The 23,385-nt window shown below is 50.2% G+C and overlaps 2 protein-coding genes across 13 annotated transcripts in view; one reads left to right on the forward strand and one right to left on the reverse strand.

The window, feature by feature from the left end:
* Window positions 1-22,642, forward strand: part of Ttc7 (tetratricopeptide repeat domain 7) — a 109,115-nt gene extending 86,473 nt beyond the window's left edge. For 5 of the 8 annotated variants that reach the window (XM_069318143.1, XM_069318140.1, XM_069318142.1 and 2 more), the window contains one exon: window positions 20,065-22,642. In XM_069318143.1, the coding sequence (XP_069174244.1) occupies window positions 20,065-20,090 (26 nt within the window). In that variant the 3' untranslated portion in view covers window positions 20,091-22,642. The remainder of the gene's footprint in view (window positions 1-20,064) is intronic. The other 3 variants (XR_011225837.1, XR_011225836.1, XR_011225835.1) reach the window with 3 other exon arrangements.
* Window positions 1-23,385, reverse strand: part of LOC138359177 (uncharacterized) — a 271,321-nt gene that overhangs the window by 103,082 nt on the left and 144,854 nt on the right. The window lies entirely within an intron of this gene.

Here is a 23,385-nt window from a genome sequence, read left to right on the forward strand (position 1 = left end):
GGAATCTGTATACCAGTTGATTGACAGTTGAGAGACGGGACCAAAGAGCCAAAGCTCAACCCCCGCAAGCACAATTAGGCGAGTACAATTAGGTGAGTACACACACGACTCGTAATTCTGTGGCGCGGGTTCGAGTCACGCACCAGGCAGAAACAAATGGGCAAAGTTTCTTTCACCCTGAATGCCCCCCTGTTACCTAGCAGTAAAATAGGTACCTGGGTGTTAGCCAGCTGTCACGGGCTGCTTCCTGGGGGGTGGAGGCCTGGTCGAGGACCGGGCCGCGGGGACACTTAAAACCCCGAAATCATCTCAAGATAAACACTAAATACTTCACTTAACACAGGCACGAAACTATAATATTTATGTGTGAAAAGTACATTTTCTTGTATCGAGCAATCAAATTTACCATGTGGACCTTTGGGGGGGGGGGGGGAGAAGGCAGTCTCAGTTTATACATATTTATATGTAGGGAGTTACATGCCTGGAAACACAAACCGAAACTGTCTCTATTTTCCGCTTGTTACAACTTGTAATAAAGTTTCGACTTGAGAATGGTCCAGGACGGACCGAAACGTCGTCGTCCCTTCAACTTCTAGTGTGTGGTCTGGTCAACATACTTCAGCCACGTTATTGTGACTCATCACCTGCACTTGTAATAAAGTTGTTACATCTTGGCTTAACGTGTTTATGACGTATTAGAACGTTGTTACAACTTGCTATATTGGTTCTTATAACTAGTTAAGATGTGTTAAAACTTGTTCGAATGTTGTAGCAACGTCGTAGTTTCGGTGTGTGTTTGTCGGGATATGGGTTGTGTTAGTATAGGTTGGTTCTGGCAAGCCGCGGTGCTTGGTGGGGGCTCAACATTGGCAGTAACAGTGTAATTCACTCAATGTGATAATTGTTTGAGTCACTATATAAACATTATAAACATTATATAAACATTATTTGCCCCCAGTATAGATACCCATCCTTCTACACAAAAGCAACGTTTTTGGAACGTTTGGGTAACGTTGTAGGAACATTGTAGCAACATAAAAATAGTAAAATAGTTATATTGTGTGTGAAGGTTTTTTTTTACATCAACATTGTTTGGTGGGGATGGGGGAGTAAAAGGCATGGCATTTAGGGTATAAATCTACTATCTACTATCAGAGATAGTAGATAAATTTACTATCTACCTAACCTACTATCAGAGGACAGGTCTTGGGGAAACAACTCATGTTGTCAAGAGAGAACGTGATAAACACATCCATACCTGATCAACTAGGCTATGATTCATATACTGGACTGAGAACAGCCGCGTTCAGCAGCCGGCTTCACCAGACCACCAACCGGGAGGCCTAGTCAGAGACTGGGCCGGGGAACGTTGATCCCCGGAACCAACAATAGATAGTCAACATTGGAGAAACGTTCAATAATGTTGCATCAATGTTTCACGAAAGTCATTTCAGTGTTAACATGAATTAACATGAATAATGTAATAGTGGGGTTCGAATCTGCGTTGTAAAATGCCCTGGTAAGTGGAGTAGACTCGTATATCAGACGTGAGGCGGTTGTAGCTTAATGTCCCACATTCTCACCACTGTAAATTGTACATTTGATCCAATCATCAATCACTGAGATTACCCATGATTGTCTATAACGATTGGAAGGGGCTGGGGATTACGACCCCCCATTGTAGGTTACCACATTATAAAATAATGGTTGAACCCTACATGTGTCTCCTCATACACCATGTAGGGGTGTTTAGAATTGTCTAGTAACTAATAATTATTCTAGAATTATGATTTGACTCGAGTTTCTCCAGTGAGAGCTGTCTGAGGCCTGGGTGCCACAGGGACACTGACCTTCGGAACCACTTAGTGGTGGTCCCCAGCTAGTGACGTGGACCTTAGTGGTGGTGTCCCCCAGTACTAACGTGGACCTACCCTAGTGGTGGTGTCCCCCAGTACTAACGTGGACCTACCTTAGTGGTGGTGTCCCCCAGTACTAACGTGGACCTACCTTAGTGGTGGTGTCCCCCAGTACTAACGTGGACCTACCTTAGTGGTGGTGTCCCCCAGTACTAACGTGGACCTACCTTAGTGGTGGTGTCCCCCAGTACTAACGTGGACCTACCTTAGTGGTGGTGTCCCCCAGTACTAACGTGGACCTACCTTAGTGGTGGTGTCCCCCAGTACTAACGTGGACCTACCCTAGTGGTGGTGTCCCCCAGTACTAACGTGGACCTACCTTAATGGTGGTGTCCCCCAGTACTAACGTGGACCTACCTTAGTGGTGGTGTCCCCCAGTACTAACGTGGACCTACCTTAGTGGTGTTCCCCTTCAAATCTTTACCTTTCTGCTTGGGGAAACTGGAGAGAGGGGAAAAGAGGCGGTGTTGCCGAGGGGGAAGATGAGGGGGGGGATGGGGGGGGAGGGGGGAAGGGGTTAAAGGGGATGTAGTAGTCGAAGCGGGTGGTGAAGCGGCTGACCAGGGGGGGGCATGGGGAAGGGGGGGGGAGGTATGCCGCATGAAGAGGGGGGGGGGGCAAAAGTGGGGTGTTCGAGGGGGGGGGGCGTTGACTCATGCAGTTTACAATGGTATTACGGGACAGGTTCACTCAAACGGGGTTATGCCTGTGTGTGTGTGTTGCATTTTAGTTATGGTTAATTGTATAATATATATATATATATATATATATATATATATATATATATATATATATATATATATATATATATATATATATATATATATATATGTATATTTATGTCGTACCTAGTAGCCAGAACGCACTTCTCAGCCTAATATGCAAGGCCCGATTTGCCTAATAAGCCAAGTTTTCCTGAATTAATATATTTTCTCTATTTTTTTTCTTATGAAATGATAAAGCTACCCAGTTCATTATGTATGAGGTCAATTTTTTTTTATTGGAGTTAAAATTAACGTAGATATATGACCGAACCTAACCAACCCTACCTAACCTAACCTAACCTATCTTTATAGGTTAGGTTAGGTAACTGAAAAAGTTAGGTTAGGTTAGGTTAGGTAGGTTAGGTAGTCGAAAAACAATTCATGAAAACTTGGCCTATTAGGCAAATTGGGCCTTGCATAGTAGGCGTAGAAGTGCGTTCTGGCTACTAGGTACGACATATATATATATATATATATATATATATATATATATATATATATATATATATATATATATATATATATATATATATATATATATATATATATATGCGAAGAAGCCTGAACGGTCTCCAGGCATACATGCAGCTGAAAACTCACACCCCAGAAGTGACTCGAACCATACTGCCGCAGAAGCAATGCAACTGATGTACAGGATCCCTTAACCACTCGACCAACACGACCGGACAAAAGAGGATGGTAGCCGAGGCTAATTCCCCATCTTCCCCCCCGCCGGCACTCTGTTGGTAATCTTGGGCATGGTGTTTTATCAAATCACCTCATTCTTTGGGGCACACGTGAGGCCAGCTCAGCGTGGACATAAACCTTGTGTAGAGCAAAAGGGCAACTGCTCTTTTGGCTGCTATACCCTCCCCTAACAGGTGTGTCTCCCTAGACACACCTGTTGCTGCTACACCCTCCCCCTACCTTGTTGTGGGGAGACACACACCTGTTGCTGCTACACCCTCCCCTACCTTGTTGTGGGGGAGACACACCTGTTGCTGCTACACCCTTGTGGGGAGACACACCTGTTGCTGCTACACCCTTGTGGGGAGACACACCTGTTGCTGCTACACCCTTGTGGGGAGACACACCTGTTGCTGCTACACCCTTGTGGGGAGACACACCTGTTGCTGCTACACCCTTGTGGGGAGACACACCTGTTGCTGCTACACCCTTGTGGGGAGACACACCTGTTGCTGCTACACCCTCCCCCTACCTTGTTGTGGGGAGACACACCTGTTGTTGCTACACCCTTGTGGGGAGACACACCTGTTGCTGCTACACCCTCCCCCTACCTTGTTGTGGGGAGACACACCTGTTGTTGCTACACCCTTGTGGGGAGACACACCTGTTGCTGCTACACCCTCCCCTACCTTGTTGTGGGGAGACACACCTGTTGTTGCTACACCCTTGTGGGGAGACACACCTGTTGCTGCTACACCCTTGTGGGGAGACACACCTGTTGTTGTTACACCCTTGTGGGGAGACACACCTGTTGCTGCTACACCCTCCCCTACCCTGTTGTAGAGTGTGTGTGGGGGACATACCTCAATATTGTCCACCTGAGAGGCTGTGATGACCCTCATTACTTCAGTATGAATGCTTCTTTGTTTAGGTGTGGTGGCGATGGTGCAAGCAAGCACGAGGTCGCCATATTGATGTTACACTGGTCACATTTGCCGTGTGTGTGTGTGTGTGTGTGTGTGTGTGTGTGTGTGTGTGTGTGTGTGTGTGTGTGTGTGTGTGTGTGTGTTTGTGTGTGTGTCCACCTGACCATCTTTTGCTGGGGTATAGAGTGTATTCATACTTTGTCTCCTTAGGTGACTATCACGGGGTTGGGGCGTGACGCAGGGAGGGCTGGCTGGCTGACGCAGCCTGAGACAGGAAAGGCTGGCTGGCTGACGCAGCGTGACGCAGGTTAGGGCTGGCTGGCTGACGCAGCCTGAGGCAGGGAGGGCTGGCTGGCTGACGCAGTGTGACGCCAGGGAGGGCTGGTTGGCTGACGCATCGTGAGCCAGGGAGGGCTGGCTGGCTGACGCAGTGTGACGCCAGGGAGGGCTGGCTGGCTGACGCATCGTGAGGCAGTGAGGGTTGCCAGGCTACTCTCTGTGGAGTAGCAGAGAGGACTATATTTAAATATTTAAGTGATGGAGGGAAGTGTTGTAGGTGGGAGGGAGGAAGTAGATGGAAGGGTGGTGGGATGGAGATACAAAAGGAAAAGCAAGGAAGGTAAGGGGGAGGAGCATGAATGGGAAGGGGAGTTAATAGTGAGGGGAAAGGAGGGTGGTGGTCTCCGTTCCCACCAGCAGTGCCAAGTCCTCTCCATTGTCTCCTCTCTACAGCTGTGGCTGTACCTTTAAAGATGCAGCCAATCCAGTTGGAGCAGTTCTCACCCAGAGCTGCTGCTAAGTCCGGCACATTGTTCTGAGTGTTGCTTAAGACGCGCACTCTCTCTCTCTCTCTCTCCTTGTCTAGTATTCACCTTGCAAGTTGTGTACCCACTTAACGCCAGTCTTCTTGTTAAACTCCACTTCTCTGTGTCGCCTTCTTCACTTGTGAGGACGTTGCTTTCTGGTGCTCCCACCTGTTCTGATCTCTATGTACACCCTCCCCTCCCTCTCGCTCTTTCTCTCTCTCTCTCTCTCTCTCTCTCTCTCTCTCTCTCTCTCTCTCTCTCTCTCTCTCTCTCTCTCGCTCTCTCGCTCTCTCGCTCTCTCGCTCTCTCTCTCCCTCTCTCTCTCTCTCTCTCTCTCTCTCTCTCTCTCTCTCTCTCTCTCTCTCTCTCTCTCTCTCTCTCTCTCTCTCTCTCAATTTTGTCACGAGTGAGAGTTGATATGAGGAGCAGATAGCTTGCCAGTGTGTCACACATTATATGATGGTTGTAAACCACCACCAATTATTATTCCTGCAGTGAAAGTCGTGCAGAATAATCTACATAGCTGTCTCCTTAACTCTTGTCTGTAAAAGGCCTCTTTCCTTTGAGTCCCCAGAGCCGCTCTTCCCATTATATTACCCCTTGGCATTGAACAGATCCACAAGGGCCGTGACGAGGATTCGAACCTGCGTCCGGGAGCATCCCAGACACTGCCTTAATCGTCCGATGCTCCCGGACGCAGGTTCGAATCCTCGTCACGGCCCTTGTGGATTTGTTCATTTGATGCATCACGTTACTGTGATCTCTGTGTGACCCTTGGCATCACTCAGTAATCTCTGGGGAATATCACACTAGTGATCATTCTTGTTCCCCTCGTATCTGTCAATGTACCGGGGGTTTATTCCCCTCGTATCTGTCAATGCACCGGGGGTTTATTCCCCTCGTATCTGTCAATGCACCGGGGGTTTGTTCCCCTCGTATCTGTCAATGCACCGGGGGTTTATTCCCCTCGTATCTGTCAATGCACCGGGGGTTTATTCCCCTCGTATCTGTCAATGCACCGGGGGTTTGTTCCCCTCGTATCTGTCAATGCACCGGGGGTTTATTCCCCTCGTATCTGTCAATGCACCGGGGGTTTGTTCCCCTCGTATCTGTCAATGCACCGGGGGTTTGTTCCCCTCGTATCTGTCAATGCACCGGGGGTTTATTCCCCTCGTATCTGTCAATGCACCGGGGGTTTGTTCCCCTCGTATCTGTCAATGCACCGGGGGTTTGTTCCCCTCGTATCTGTCAATGCACCGGGGGTTTATTCCCCTCGTATCTGTCAATGCACCGGGGGTTTATTCCCCTCGGTTGTTCTTGGCAGGGGGAAGGTTGTAGCTGTCGGTAGACACGGTGTCTGACACGGCACTGGTATAATGTTTGGTGGCGATGGTGTCTGCGTGTGAGTGAGTCCGTGACTCTGGTGAGCCATGGACTACAAGGCCCGGTGACCCCGCCCACACGTGACCCCCGGGAGTGAGTCCGTGACTCTGGTGAGCCACGGACTAGGAGGCCCGGTGACCCCGCCCACACGTGACCCCCGGGAGTGAGTCCGTGACTCTGGTGAGCCACGGACTAGGAGGCCCGGTGACCCCGCCCACACGTGACCCCCGGGAGTGAGTCCGTGACTCTGGTGAGCCACGGACTAGGAGGCCCGGTGACCCCGCCCACACGTGACCCCCGGGAGTGAGTCCGTGACTCTGGTGAGCCACGGACTAGGAGGCCCGGTGACCCCGCCCACACGTGACCCCCGGGAGTGAGTCCCTGACTCTGGCGGCACGACTAGGAGGTCCGGTGACCCCGCCCACACGTGACCCCCGGGAGTGAGTCCGTGACTCTGGTGAGCCACGGACTAGGAGGCTCGGTGACCCCGCCCACACGTGACCCCCGGGAGTGAGTCCGTGGCTCTGGCGGCACGACTAGGAGGCCCGGTGACCCCGCCCACACGTGACCCCGGGTGTGATGGCCGCCACGGAGACGGACGACCCGCCCTGATTGTCTGGAGGTGAGCCAGCTGCCTCTATCTCACTTCCCGCCTCACATCCGCTGTCCTACCTCAACCGCTGCTGCTGCTGTTCCTGATGCTGCTGTTCCTGATGCTCCTACTGCGGACACAAACATAAAATGAAGTTCCTCCAGTAGTTACGAGGACATTGTGGCCACATACAACCCGGTCGGCCGAGCAGACAGCACGCTGGACTTGTGATCCTGTGGTCCTGGGTTCGATCCCAGGCGCCGGCGAGAAACAATGGGCAGAGTTTCTTTCACCCTATGCCCCTGTTACCTAGCAGTAAAATAGGTACCTGGGTGTTATAGTCAGCTGTCACGGGCTGCTTCCTGGGGGTGGAGGCCTGGTCGAGGACCGGGCCGCGGGGACACTAAAGCCCCGAAATCATCTCAAGATAACGTCAAGAAGATACACCCCGCATACACAAACCCTCTCATGACGCTTGAGAAATGTGACCAGGGAGTGATAGCCCACAAGATAAGGATTGAAAGAAATTACAAAGTCTTGCGGTGGATATTAACTTTCCCGACAAGCAGCAGATCACAGAGTAACAGTGAACCGAACACAATCGAGCATGAGTACGGTGACAAGCTGGAGTACGGTGACAAGCCTTCCAGTACGGTGACAAGCCTGAGTTCGGTGACAAGCCTTCCAGTACGGTGACAAGCCTTCCAGTACGGTGACAAGCCTTCCAGTACGGTGACAAGCCTTCCAGTACGGTGACAAGCCTTCCAGTACTGTGACAAGCCTTCCACTGCGGTGACAAGCCTTCCAGTACGGTGACAAGCCTTCCAGTACGGTGACAAGCCTTCCAGTACTGTGACAAGCCTTCCAGTACGGTGATAACCCTTCCAGTACGGTGACAAGCCTTCCAGTATGGTGACAAGCCTGAGTTCGGTGACAAGCCTTCCAGTACGGTGACAAGCCTTCCAGTATGGTGACAAGCATGAGTACGGTGACAAGCCTTCCAGTACGGTGACAAGCCTTCCAGTACGGTGACAAGCCTTCCAGTACGGTGACAAGCCTTCCAGTACGGTGACAAGCCTTCCAGTACGGTGACAAGCCTTCCAGTACGGTGACAAGTCTTCCAGTACGGTAACAAGCCGGAGTACGGTGACAAGCCTTCCAGTACGGTGACAAGCCGGAGTACGGTGACAAGCCTTCCAGTACGGTGACAAGCCGGAGTACGGTGACAAGCCTTCCAGTACGGTGACAAGCCTTCCAGTACGGTGACAAGCCTTCCAGTACGGTGACAAGCCTTCCAGTACGGTGACAAGCCTTCCAGTACGGTGACAAGCCTTCCAGTACGGTGACAAGTCTTCCAGTACGGTGACAAGCCTTCCAGTACGGTGACAAGTCTTCCAGTACGGTGACAAGCCTTCCAGTACGGTGACAAGTCTTCCAGTACGGTGACAAGCCTTCCAGTACGGTGACAAGTCTTCCAGTACGGTAACAAGCCGGAGTACGGTGACAAGCCTTCCAGTACGGTGACAAGCCGGAGTACGGTGACAAGCCTTCCAGTACGGTGACAAGCCGGAGTACGGTGACAAGCCTTCCAGTACGGTGACAAGCCTTCCAGTACGGTGACAAGCCTTCCAGTACGGTGACAAGCCTTCCAGTACGGTGACAAGCCTTCCAGTACGGTGACAAGCCTTCCAGTACGGTGACAAGCCTTCCAGTACGGTGACAAGCCTTCCAGTACGGTGACAAGTCTTCCAGTACGGTGACAAGCCTTCCAGTACGGTGACAAGCCTGAGTACGGTGACAAGCCTTCCAGTACGGTGACAAGCCTTCCAGTACGGTGACAAGCCTGAGTACGGTGACAAGCCTTCCAGTACGGTGACAAGCCTTCCAGTACGGTGACAAGCCTTCCAGTACGGTGACAAGCCTTCCAGTACGGTGACAAGTCTTCCAGTACGGTGACAAGCCTTCCAGTACGGTGACAAGCCTTCCAGTACGGTGACAAGCCTTCCAGTACGGTGACAAGCCTTCCTGTACGGTGACAAGCCTTCCAGTACGGTGACAAGCCTTCCAGTACGGTGACAAGCCTTCCAGTACGGTGACAAGCCTTCCAGTATGGTGACAAGCCGGAGTACGGTGACAAGCCTTCCAGTACGGTGACAAGCCGGAGTACGGTGACAAGCCTTCCAGTACGGTGACAAGCCTTCCAGTACGGTGACAAGCCTTCCAGTACGGTGACAAGCCTTCCAGTACGGTGACAAGCCTTCCAGTACGGTGACAAGCCTTCCAGTACGGTGACAAGTCTTCCAGTACGGTGACAAGCCTTCCAGTACGGTGACAAGTCTTCCAGTACGGTGACAAGCCTTCCAGTACGGTGACAAGTCTTCCAGTACGGTGACAAGCCTTCCAGTACGGTGACAAGTCTTCCAGTACGGTAACAAGCCGGAGTACGGTGACAAGCCTTCCAGTACGGTGACAAGCCGGAGTACGGTGACAAGCCTTCCAGTACGGTGACAAGCCGGAGTACGGTGACAAGCCTTCCAGTACGGTGACAAGCCTTCCAGTACGGTGACAAGCCTTCCAGTACGGTGACAAGCCTTCCAGTACGGTGACAAGCCTTCCAGTACGGTGACAAGCCTTCCAGTACGGTGACAAGCCTTCCAGTACGGTGACAAGTCTTCCAGTACGGTGACAAGCCTTCCAGTACGGTGACAAGCCTGAGTACGGTGACAAGCCTTCCAGTACGGTGACAAGCCTTCCAGTACGGTGACAAGCCTGAGTACGGTGACAAGCCTTCCAGTACGGTGACAAGCCTTCCAGTACGGTGACAAGCCTTCCAGTACGGTGACAAGCCTTCCAGTACGGTGACAAGTCTTCCAGTACGGTGACAAGCCTTCCAGTACGGTGACAAGCCTTCCAGTACGGTGACAAGCCTTCCAGTACGGTGACAAGCCTTCCTGTACGGTGACAAGCCTTCCAGTACGGTGACAAGCCTTCCAGTACGGTGACAAGCCTTCCAGTACGGTGACAAGCCTTCCAGTATGGTGACAAGCCGGAGTACGGTGACAAGCCTTCCAGTACGGTGACAAGCCAGAGTACGGTGACAAGCCTTCCAGTACGGTGACAAGCCTTCCAGTACGGTGACAAGTCTTCCAGTACGGTAACAAGCCGGAGTACGGTGACAAGCCTTCCAGTACGGTGACAAGCCTTCCAGTACGGTGACAAGCCGGAGTACGGTGACAAGCCTTCCAGTACGGTGACAAGCCAGAGTACGGTGACAAGCCTTCCAGTACGGTGACAAGCCTTCCAGTACGGTGACAAGCCTTCCAGTATGGTGACAAGCCTGACTACGGTGACAAGCCTTCCAGTGCGGTGATAACCCTTCCAGTATGGTAACAAGCCTTCCAGTACGGTGACAAGCCTGAGTTCGGTGACAAGCCTTCCAGTACGGTGACAAGCCTTCCAGTATGGTGACAAGCCTGAGTTCGGTGACAAGCCTTCCAGTACTGTGACAAGCCTTCCAGTATGGTGACAAGCCTGACTACGGTGACAAGCCTTCCAGTACTGTGACAAGCCTTCCAGTACGGTGACAAGCCTTCCAGTATGGTGACAAGCCTGACTACGGTGACAAGCCTTCCAGTACTGTGACAAGCCTTCCAGTACGGTGACAAGCCTTCCAGTACGGTGACAAGCCTTCCAGTACGGTGACAAGCCTTCCAGTACGGTGACAAGCCTTCCAGTACTGTGACAAGCCTTCCAGTACGGTGACAAGCCTTCCAGTACGGTGACAAGCCTTCCAGTACGGTGACAAGCCTTCCAGTACGGTGACAAGCCTTCCAGTACTGTGACAAGCCTTCCAGTATGGTGACAAGCCTGACTACGGTGACAAGCCTTCCAGTACTGTGACAAGCCTTCCAGTACGGTGACAAGCCTTCCAGTACGGTGACAAGCCTTCCAGTACGGTGACAAGCCTTCCAGTACTGTGACAAGCCTTCCAGTACGGTGACAAGCCTTCCAGTACGGTGACAAGCCTTCCAGTACTGTGACAAGCCTTCCAGTACGGTGACAAGCCTTCCAGTACGGTGACAAGCCTTCCAGTACGGTGACAAGCCTTCCAGTACGGTGACAAGCCTTCCAGTACTGTGACAAGCCTTCCAGTACGGTGACAAGCCTTCCAGTACGGTGACAAGCCTTCCAGTACGGTGACAAGCCTTCCAGTACTGTGACAAGCCTTCCAGTACGGTGACAAGCCTTCCAGTACGGTGACAAGCCTTCCAGTACGGTGACAAGCCTTCCAGTACGGTGACAAGCCTTCCAGTACTGTGACAAGCCTTCCAGTATGGTGACAAGCCTGACTACGGTGACAAGCCTTCCAGTACTGTGACAAGCCTTCCAGTACGGTGACAAGCCTTCCAGTACGGTGACAAGCCTTCCAGTACGGTGACAAGCCTTCCAGTACTGTGACAAGCCTTCCAGTACGGTGACAAGCCTTCCAGTACTGTGACAAGCCTTCCAGTACGGTGACAAGCCTTCCAGTACGGTGACAAGCCTTCCAGTACTGTGACAAGCCTTCCAGTACGGTGACAAGCCTTCCAGTACGGTGACAAGCCTTCCAGTACGGTGACAAGCCTTCCAGTACGGTGACAAGCCTTCCAGTACTGTGACAAGCCTTCCAGTACGGTGACAAGCCTTCCAGTACGGTGACAAGCCTTCCAGTACGGTGACAAGCCTTCCAGTACTGTGACAAGCCTTCCAGTACGGTGACAAGCCTTCCAGTACGGTGACAAGCCTTCCAGTACGGTGACAAGCCTTCCAGTACGGTGACAAGCCTTCCAGTACTGTGACAAGCCTTCCAGTATGGTGACAAGCCTGACTACGGTGACAAGCCTTCCAGTACTGTGACAAGCCTTCCAGTACGGTGACAAGCCTTCCAGTACGGTGACAAGCCTTCCAGTACGGTGACAAGCCTTCCAGTACTGTGACAAGCCTTCCAGTACGGTGACAAGCCTTCCAGTACGGTGACAAGCCTTCCAGTACTGTGACAAGCCTTCCAGTACGGTGACAAGCCTTCCAGTACGGTGACAAGCCTTCCAGTACTGTGACAAGCCTTCCAGTACGGTGACAAGCCTTCCAGTACTGTGACAAGCCTTCCAGTACGGTGACAAGCCTTCCAGTACGGTGACAAGCCTTCCAGTACTGTGACAAGCCTTCCAGTACGGTGACAAGCCTTCCAGTACGGTGACAAGCCTTCCAGTACGGTGACAAGCCTTCCAGTACGGTGACAAGCCTTCCAGTACTGTGACAAGCCTTCCAGTACGGTGACAAGCCTTCCAGTACGGTGACAAGCCTTCCAGTACGGTGACAAGCCTTCCAGTACTGTGACAAGCCTTCCAGTACGGTGACAAGCCTTCCAGTACGGTGACAAGCCTTCCAGTACGGTGACAAGCCTTCCAGTACGGTGACAAGCCTTCCAGTACTGTGACAAGCCTTCCAGTATGGTGACAAGCCTGACTACGGTGACAAGCCTTCCAGTACTGTGACAAGCCTTCCAGTACGGTGACAAGCCTTCCAGTACGGTGACAAGCCTTCCAGTACGGTGACAAGCCTTCCAGTACGGTGACAAGCCTTCCAGTACGGTGACAAGCCTTCCAGTACTGTGACAAGCCTTCCAGTATGGTGACAAGCCTGACTACGGTGACAAGCCTTCCAGTACTGTGACAAGCCTTCCAGTACGGTGACAAGCCTTCCAGTACTGTGACAAGCCTTCCAGTACGGTGACAAGCCTTCCAGTACGGTGACAAGCCTTCCAGTACTGTGACAAGCCTTCCAGTACTGTGACAAGCCTTCCAGTACGGTGACAAGCCTTCCAGTACGGTGACAAGCCTTCCAGTACGGTGACAAGCCTTCCAGTACTGTGACAAGCCTTCCAGTACGGTGACAAGCCTTCCAGTACGGTGACAAGCCTTCCAGTACGGTGACAAGCCTTCCAGTACGGTGACAAGCCTTCCAGTACTGTGACAAGCCTTCCAGTATGGTGACAAGCCTGACTACGGTGACAAGCCTTCCAGTACTGTGACAAGCCTTCCAGTACGGTGACAAGCCTTCCAGTACGGTGACAAGCCTTCCAGTACGGTGACAAGCCTTCCAGTACGGTGACAAGCCTTCCAGTACTGTGACAAGCCTTCCAGTACGGTGACAAGCCTTCCAGTATGGTGACAAGCCTTCCAGTACGGTGACAAGCCTTCCAGTACGGTGACAAGCCTTCCAGTACGGTGACAAGCCTTCCAGTACGGTGACAAGCCTTCCAGTACGGTGACAAGCCTTCCAGTACGGTGACAAGCCTGAGTACGGTGACAAGCCTTCCAGTACGGTGACAAGCCTTCCAGTACGGTGACAAGCCTTCCAGTACGGTGACAAGCCTGAGTACGGTGACAAGCCTTCCAGTACGGTGACAAGCCTTCCAGTACGGTGACAAGCCTTCCAGTACGGTGACAAGCCTTCCAGTACGGTGACAAGCCTTCCAGTATGGTGACAAGCCTTCCAGTACGGTGACAAGCCTTCCAGTACGGTGACAAGCCTTCCAGTACGGTGACAAGCCTTCCAGTATGGTGACAAGCCTTCCAGTACGGTGACAAGCCTGAGTACGGTGACAAGCCTTCCAGTACGGTGACAAGCCTTCCAGTACGGTGACAAGCCTTCCAGTACGGTGACAAGCCTTCCAGTACGGTGACAAGCCTGACTACGGTGACAAGCCTTCCAGTACTGTGACAAGCCTTCCAGTACGGTGACAAGCCTTCCAGTATGGTGACAAGCCTGACTACGGTGACAAGCCTTCCAGTACTGTGACAAGCCTTCCAGTACGGTGACAAGCCTTCCAGTACGGTGACAAGCCTTCCAGTACGGTGACAAGCCTTCCAGTACGGTGACAAGCCTGACTACGGTGACACCGCAAGGAGCAAGGTTGCTCCACTATTCTCATGCTCATTTCAGTGACCAAGATGCAACTCACAGTTCCGTGCCTTCCTTTGCTGATGATACAAAACTTACCTTGAACTGTCTCAGTAGGAGATACCGAAAACCAATAATATCTTTCAATGGGCGACTAAAGTAACATGATATTCAAGAGTGAATATCAGACCTTGAACATGATGCAAGAGGCAAGATATAATTAGATCTCGTAGAATGGAAACAATATATATAAAGGCTCTGGGAATAATGATGTGGGACGTCCTAACGTTTAGTGAGCAGAGCCAAGCAGACACAGCCAACCAGGAAAATGATCACGTGACCTTATGAGCAGCTTCATATCTTAGAGATTCCACCACAATGCACCGACTATCAAAGCAATTCCAGGCACACTTTGACGCCGTAAAGCACTTTAATTATTGTGCCCGTCTCAAAGCCCCCAAAAAAGTACTCCTTGGAAAGGAGACGGAGAAAGGTACCACACAGTACATACATGGAATATGCTGGATGGCCAAGGGGGCCAAATATGTACAATAAAGTACTATAACAACTTCTTGGAGCGGAAGATACGGTAGGAAATGCAGATAAGACCGCATGAGTAGAGGTGCCACAGGCTTGCCAGCCTCCTTCCCCCCCCCCCCCCCACACACACAGTAAATGAAATATTGTCAGAACTCAAGTGGATATTTTCTAAGAGATAATTCTACACATTTCTGCAGCAAGTTCGGCATCAGCCGTGTTGTAATTGATATTGAGCGAGTTACTGCGGTCTTATACACCTTCCCTACACCTTGAGACGCATGCTAGAAACGTCTCGCCCCGTTTTGCAGATTCATAAAGGTACTGTACACCTCGCTGACATTGTCCAGATCCACCAGTGTCTCTTTATTCTCTGGTGCACTTGTGTCCCTCCTCTGTGTCACTGCTTCCCGCCTCTGTGTCACCGCTTCCCGCCTCTGTGTCACCGCTTCCCGCCTCTGTGTCACTGTTTCCCGCCTCTCTGTCACTGCTTGCCGCCTCTGCGTCACCGCTACCCTCCTCTGCGTCAGTAGTTACCTTTGTCCCCCTGGTGTAGTCCCCAGGCAGCCTCGTCTTGTGCCTGAGGATCCAGTAATGATATTTACCATCAAGGAGGGAGTAGAGGGCGGGACCTACCGCGCTGACCCGTCTCTCTACATTACTGCTGTAAACACACTGTCTCCTGTGGTAACGTGCAACACGGCTGGCTGCTCTTCGTGTCTGCTGCCATTCTTATGGGTCGTGCTAGGTCTACTGCCATCCTTGTGGGTCGTGCTAGGTCTGCTGCCATCCTCGTGGGGTCCTACTAGGTCTGCTGCCATCCTCGTGGGGTCCTACTAGGTCTGCTGCCATCCTTGTGGGTCGTGCTAGGTCTACTGCCATCCTTGTGGGTCGTGCTAGGTCTGCTGCCATCCTCGTGGGGTCCTACTAGGTCTGCTGCCATCCTCGTGGGGTCCTACTAGGTCTGCTGCCATCCTTGTGGGTCGTGCTAGGTCTACTGCCATCCTTGTGGGTCGTGCTAGGTCTGCTGCCATCCTTGTGGGTCGTGCTAAGTCTGCTGCCATCCTTGTGGGTCGTGCTAGGTCTGCTGCCATCCTTGTGGGTCGTGCTAGGTCTGCTGCCATCCTTGTGGGTCGTACCAATATTGCACCATTAGTATCTGGGCTCTCCTCTTCCATCCACTTAGTACTGAGTGGCTATGGAAGGACTTGTGGCGGCCTGTTGGTACTTGGATGACTGTAATGACAGGTAGAAATATCCTTTAAAACAGTGTGTGTGTGTGTGTGTGTGTGTGTGTGTGTGTGTGTGTGTGTGTGTGTGTGTGTGTGTGTGTGTGTGTGTGTGTGTGGTAATGATTTATGGATGTGATAAAACTGTGTGAGTGTTTGTTATGCTCTAGACTACGGCCACGCCCTCGTGTGCTCTCCTGCTCTCACTCACCTCTATTTGGCAGGTAAACACTGTCATGTTTAGTGCCGTTACAACATTACAGTGTGTGTGTGTGTGTGTGTGTGTGTGTGTGTGTGTGTGTGTGTGTGTGTGTGTGTGTGTGTGTGTGTGTGTGTGTGTGTGTGTGTGTGCTCACGTGTTTGTGTCTGCAGGATCGAGTATTGACTCTTGGATCCCGCCTTTCTAGCCATCGGTTGTTTACGGTAACGACTCCTGTTCTTTTTGCCTATCATATCTTGTTTTAAAATTATGAATAAGAGTTTGCTTCCACAACCTGCTCCTTAAGTGCATTCCATTTTTTCCACTTCGCTCACGTTAAAAGAAAACTTCCTAACATCTCTGTGACTCATCTGAGTTTCCAGCTTCCACCCATGTCCCCTCGTTCTATTAATATTAAGTGAGAACCTTTCATCTATTTCCACTTTGTCAATTCCCCTGAGTATTTTATATGTTCCTATCATATCCCCCTCTCCCTTCTTTTATCTAGTGTCGTAAGGTTCAGTTCCTTAAGGCGTTCTTCATATCCCATCCCTCGTAACTCTAGGACGAGCCTCGTCGCAAACTTCTGAACCTTTTCCAGTTTCCGTATATTGTTCAGGTGGGGACTCCATGATGGGGCTGCATACTCTAAGACTGGTCTCACGTAGGCAGTGTAAAGCGCCCTAAAGGCCTCCTCACTTAGGTTTCTGAATGATGTTCTAACTTTTACCAGTGTAGAGCACGCTGCTGTCGATATCCTATTTATATCAGCCTCGGGAGTTAGATTAGGTGTTACGTCCACTCCCAGGTCTCTCTCTCGAGTCGTTGCAGGTAGGCTGTTCCCCTTCATTGTGTATTATCCCTTTGGTCTCCTATCACCTGATGCCATCTCCATAACTTTACATTTGCTCGTGTTGAACTCCAGTAGCCATTTCTCTGACCATCTTTGCAACCTGTTCAAGTCCTCTTGGAGGATCCTACAATCCTCATCTGTCACAACTCTTCTTGTTAATTTTGCGTCATCCGCAAACATCGATATGTAGGATTCTAATCCTGTAAACATGTCATTTACGTATATTAGAAATAGAATTGGTCCCAGCACCGATCCTTGAGGTACTCCACTCGTTACTGTTCGCTAGTTCGACTTCTCGCCCCTTACTGTTACTCTCTGGCTCCTTCCTGTTAAGTAGTTCCTTACCCATGCTAGGGCCTTTCCGCTTACTACTGCCTGCCTCTCGAGTTTGTATAGCAGTCTCATGTGCGGTACTGTATCAAAGGCTTTTTGGCAGTCTAGAAATATGCAGTCTGCCCAGCCTTCTCTGTCCTGCCTTATCCTTGTTACTTTGCCATAGAATTCTAAAAGGTTTGTTAGGCATGATTTCCCTGTCCAGAACCCATGTTGGTGCTTGTTTACAAACCCAATGCTCTCCAGGTGTTCAACAAGTCTTAGCCTAATTATTCTTTCAAGTATTTTGCAGGGGATGCTTGTCAGTGATACGGGTCTGTAGTTAAGTGCCTCCTCCCTATCACCTTTTTTGAAAATCGGTACGTTAGCCTTCTTCCAGCAACTGGGCAATTCTCCCGACATAGGTGACGTTAAAGATCATTGCCAGAGGCACGCTGAGGGCCTGCGCTGCCTCTTTTAGTATCCACGGTGATACTTTATCTGGTCCAACCGCTTTAGTTGCATCTAGTGTTGTCAACTGTTTCAGTACCATCTCTGCTGTCACCTCTATATCCGGTAGTCTTTCATTTAGGGTAATTCCTTCTAACAATGGGAGCTGCTCAGGCTCGGTTGTGAACACTCCATGGAAACTGGCATTCAGTGCCTCGCAGATTTCCTTGTCACTTTCTGTATATGCCCCTTCTGTTTTCCTTAGTCTTGTCACTTGGTCGTTCACCGACATTTTTCTTCTTATATGGCTATGTAGTAATTTAGGTTGCTGTTTCGCTTTGATCGCCATATCATTCTCGTAATTTCTTTCCGATACTCTTCGTATGTTAATGTAATCGTTCCTAGCTCTGTTGCATCTGATCCTGTTGTCCTCTGTCCTTTGTCTTCTGTACTTCCTCCACTCCCTCTTGCTTCTCATTTTTGCTTCCTGACACTGTCTATTAAACCATGGGTTATTATATTCCCTCTTACTTCTTCCCTTTACTGTTGGTATAAATCTCTCTGCGGCCTCCTTGCATTTCCATATGACTAGGTTCATCATATCTTGCACTGTTTTTCCTCTAATTTCTTCCTCCCACTGCACTTCTCCTAGATAGTCCCTTATCCTTCTGTAGTCCCCTTTCCTGTAGTCGACTCTCCTTTCCCAGACCTCCTGTCCCATGGTCACAATTTTAAGTTCCATCATGTAGTCAAAGACTAGGACACAATGGCCGCTGGCTTCTAGTGATATTTCATGTTCCAAATGTGTGTGTTTGTGTCCAAATGTTTCATGTGTGTTTGTGTGTGTGTTCACCTAGTTGTGTTTGCGGCGGTCGAGCCTCGGCTCTTTAGTCCCGCCTCTCAACTATCAGTCAACAGGTGTACAGGGCCCTGAATTTACTGGGATCTATCATATCTACACTTCAAACCATGTATGGAGTCAGCCTCCACACTACTGGCACCAATGTTCACACTACTGGCACCAATGTTCACACTACTGGCACCAATGTTCACACTACTGGCACCAATGTTCACACTACTGGCACCAATGTTCACACTACTGGCACCAATGTTCACACTACTGGCACCGTGTTCACACTACTGGCACCGTGTTCACACTACTGGCACCGTGTTCACACTACTGGCACAAATGTTGTCTTCTCTATTGCCAAAAGAGCAGTGTTGCCCCCTGTGTGGCACCTCGCTGCCTCATCCACCGTTGTTCTTCGTGTTCCCTGGCTTGGCAGCGGTTGCCAGGACCTGGGCACTGGAGGAGGGCCAAGAGGCAGTGCCAGGGGTCGTAAAGGAGGGGGACACGCTGGGTTTAGCGGCGTCACCGTGGTTAGGGTGTGGAGACGGGCCATTAGTGGTGCATATAATGATGGGGGCAGACGCTGGCTGGCTGGCTGGCTGGCTCTCCTTCTCTCCCTAATACACCATCCCCGACATTCAGGGTTGTTGGCCCCCCATCTCTCTCTCTCTCTCTCTCTCTCTCTCTCTCTCTCTCTCTCTCTCTCTCTCTCTCTCTCTCTCTCTCTCTCTCTCTCTCTCTCTCTAGCTCTCTCTCTTCCTTATATATATATATATATATATATATATATATATATATATATATATATATATATATATATATATATATATATATAACCACCATGGTAAATATTGTTTGTTTACTTTGATCTGGTTTTATATGGTATATATGGAATTGTTATTGTTTGAAATATTGGCACTAATGTGTGTAGGTCAAAGGATGAGCCGCCTTGTTTTATCTTGCTGTACGCGCGAAAGTTTAGTGGTAATGTGTCCAGTCTCGGGGTCACTAATTAACTGTGCTTTGTTTGTCAAACGGAACGCGGTTTTTGGGCAAAATATTGGGATATAGCCATGTATTCCTCACCCCCCCCACACACACTGCACACACTCACCCGTTGTTACCCCCACACACACCTGCACTGTTGCAGGTATATAGGGGTGGGTAAAGCAAGAGTATGGGGAGGAAGTGTGTGTTATACTCACCTACACACACCTACAAACACACACACCCTCCTGTTGTACCCACCCCACAGTCTCCTGGTCTGCTGTACCCACCCCACATGCCTCCTGGTCTGCTGTACCCACCCCACATGCCTCCTGGTCTGCTGTACCCACCCCACATGCCTCCTGGTCTGCTGTACCCACCCCACATGCCTCCTGGTCTGCTGTACCCACCCCACATGCCTCCTGGTCTGCTGTACCCACCCCACATGCCTCCTGGTCTGCTGTACCCACCCCACATGCCTCCTGGTCTGCTGTACCCACCCCACATGCCTCCTGGTCTGCTGTACCCACCCCACATGCCTCCTGGTCTGCTGTACCCCACCTACACTGCTGTATATTTACCTGTGAGTGACGCCACCAGAGGGCCAACTGACGGGGGCGTTCCGTTGCAGGGAGACGCTGGGAGAGGTGCTGGTGAGCCTGGGCCAGCTGGAGGCCTCCAGCAAGTGTCTACAGACCGCCATAGACATCGAGGCCAAGTCGCCCATCCTCCCCTTCACCTCCATTCCCTTCTGCTACGAGTAGGATGGCACCCGGAGCCCCCAGGTCCCGCCCGGAGCCCCCAGGTCCCGCCCGGAGCCCGCAGGTCCCGCCCGGAGCCCCCAGGTCCCGCCCGGAGCCCGCAGGTCCCGCCCGGAGCCCCCAGGTCCCGCCCGGAGCCCCCAGGTCCCGCCCGGAGCCCCCAGGTCCCGCCCGGAGCCCGCAGGTCCCGCCCGGAGCCCCCAGGTCCCGCCCGGAGCCCGCAGGTCCCGCCCGGAGCCCCCAGGTCCCGCCCGGAGCCCGCAGGTCCCGCCCGGAGCCCCCAGGTCCCGCCTGGAGCCCCCAGGTCCCGCCTGGAGCCCCCAGGTCCCGCCTGGAGCCCCCAGGTCCCGCCTGGAGCCCCCAGGTCCCGCCTGGAGCCCCCAGGTCCCGCCTGGAGCCCCCAGGTCCCGCCTGGAGCCCCAGGTCCCGCATGGTATTCCCGCGCTCTGGCGGCCCCGGTCGCCGCCTCGCTGGGTTATTCAAACAGGATAACGCCCACAGGTCAACGCCCACAACCACCCACACAGGACTTCAGGTGGTGTTTCCAGTAGGTCGGGTCGCCTGCATCATCACCCCCCACACACACACCCTCCAACAACAGGTGTGGAGGAGCCTCCAGCAACAGGTGTGGAGGAGCACGGGTAGAAGCGGCCGCTGACCAGTGGCTCACCCAAACATTCCGCTTGATGTATTAACCAACACTTTATCTCTGTAAGGATTAGTATACACAATTATTTTAAGTTCATTGTGCCAAAATTGTTCCATTGTTTTTGTGGTTTTACTTTTTTAGAGAGAATTAAATGATGAATTGGGGGGAAATGTGAGGATGTGATGAACGTGTGTGTGTGTGTGTGTGTGTGTGTGTGTGTGTGTGTGTGTGTGTGTGTGTGTGTGTGTGTGTGTGTGTGTGTGTGTGTGGGTGTGTGTGTGTGTGTGTGTGGGTGTGTGTGTGTGTGTGTGTGTGTGTGTGTGTGTGTGGGTGGGTGGGTGTGTGTGTGTGTGTGTGTGTGTGTGTGTGTGTGTGTGTGTGTGTGTGTGTGTGTGTGGGTGTGTGTGTGTGTGTGTGTGTGTGTGTGTGTGTGTGTGTGTGTGTGTGTGTGTGTGTGCGCGTGTGTGCCAGAGCATCAGAATACTGCAGTAGAATTGAATGAAATTTGATGACAGTGTTTGGACGCCATATTGAACTTACAAGCTGGAGGAGTTTTTTTCTGTAAATTAATAATTTACTGCATTATAGGCACTCTCCAGGAAGCCTTATGTGATATACTGTATAATAAACTGTAATTTTAATTCGAGTTAAATATAGAGAGTTTTATTCTGAAAGTGACACCTTGCGAAAATGTATTTACAAATTGGAGATGTATATAGATAATTAATTACATACAAGACGACATGTCTTGAAAAAAAAAAATATATATATATATATATATATATATATATATATATATATATATATATATATATATATAATATACTTTTACAAATATCCATTGAAACATTATCATTATTATTATAATAAAATTATTACTATTAATAATATTATTACTGAGAAAATCAGGAGGAGCCATGAGGAGGATTCGAACCTGCGTTCTGAGAACTCCCAAGCACTGATTTTCTCACTCGTACAAAACGGTAATGTGATTCCTTTGTGTATTATTCATATTATTATTATTGTAAGCATTAAGGAGGAATCAGAGGGTGATTCTATGAGCCATGAGAAGCTCTATCGACTGGGCTATTGAGTAGTGTTAATAGGGAAGCTTTCCTTATTAAGACCACTCAATAGTTCGGTCGATAGAGCTTCGGTCTCGCACGCGTGGGGGAGGGGACGACGGTTTGAGTCTCCTAGAGTCTCTAGGATCCTCTATTTTCCCAGGTGAATGGGATGTTTATTTTCCACGGAAGTGTGGATGACAATGAGACACTTTGTAATGATTCAAGCAAGAAGTAAAGTTCGAGCTGAGACTCGGTCACAGTTACGTGATTGGAAAAGGTAATCCAACTCACAGTAAGAATAGTGAGTGGTCTCTTCCACTGTTAGCTGAGCCTCCACTTGATATTGGTTGGCACGTGTGTGTGTGTGTGTGTGTGTGTGGGTGTGGAGAGAGAGGTGGCAGGGGATGTCCTTACAGACTTCATGCTCCGCTACAAGACTGGTGGTGACTGTAAAGTATATACAGTTAGTGGAGGAGAGGGTGTAGGTGGTTATATCACAGAAACAAGGTTATCGCGTATAGCCAAACTCAATTACGGGCTCTCCATAGCCCGTGCTACATGGACACTTTGTTCTGAGTAGCTAAATCTGTAACAACAACAACAACAACAACAAGGGTGTAGGTGTTAGTGGTGGGTGTGTTGACTGAGCACCACCCACAACATTCCGTGTTGACCAAGCAGACTGTTGGTGTCTGTATATAGCATTGTTGAAATAAAACTTGACGAAAGGAACACCTTAACTTTAATTACCTTCAATAAATAAATCATTTATACCTTAAAGAACCCTTTGACTTGCTCTAGTTAGCAAGGCTTTTAGATTATACATCTACGTGGCCATTTTTAAATCAATATTAATGGATTTGAATGATAAATGAAGTTATTATTTAATATCGAGAATCAAAATAGAAATCCTTAATGTTGGTTTTGTCCTCGTATATAAGTCATCAGATGCGAATCCCAGAAATTTAAAGACCAACTTAAAATAGAATACTGCTTGGGAAACCTCACAAGTCCAGCCCCTATATTATTGTGAAAACTTCACAATTCATATTGTGAATTGTGAAAACCTCACAATTCATCCTGCTTGGAGACTGTAACCTGCTTCACTAACATGGAAGAAAGTAGCACAGTTACATGTGAGAGCATCCCAGCAACAGTCTAAATGATCAGTCACATGACCCCTTACGGATGTGTGACAGATTTGTTACACATCCGTAAGAGGTGTGATTTGATATTTGATTTTTCAGCAAATAACAGAACCATAAAAAAAAGGAAACGGGAATACTTGGAAGAACAGTTTGATAATGCAAACGTATCATTCTCAATGCCTCGAGAGCCATTAAATGCCATTAAAACATAGAGAGAATAGGTGTAGTGGCATTGGAAATATGAGCCAGTCACATATTAATGAAAAAGAGAGAAAGATGGAAATTGGACGTGAACTTTAACGTCCAGCCTATCTCAAGGACGACACG

Source organism: Procambarus clarkii, chromosome 89 (assembly GCF_040958095.1).
Source record: "Procambarus clarkii isolate CNS0578487 chromosome 89, FALCON_Pclarkii_2.0, whole genome shotgun sequence".
NCBI lineage: Eukaryota > Metazoa > Arthropoda > Malacostraca > Decapoda > Cambaridae > Procambarus > Procambarus clarkii.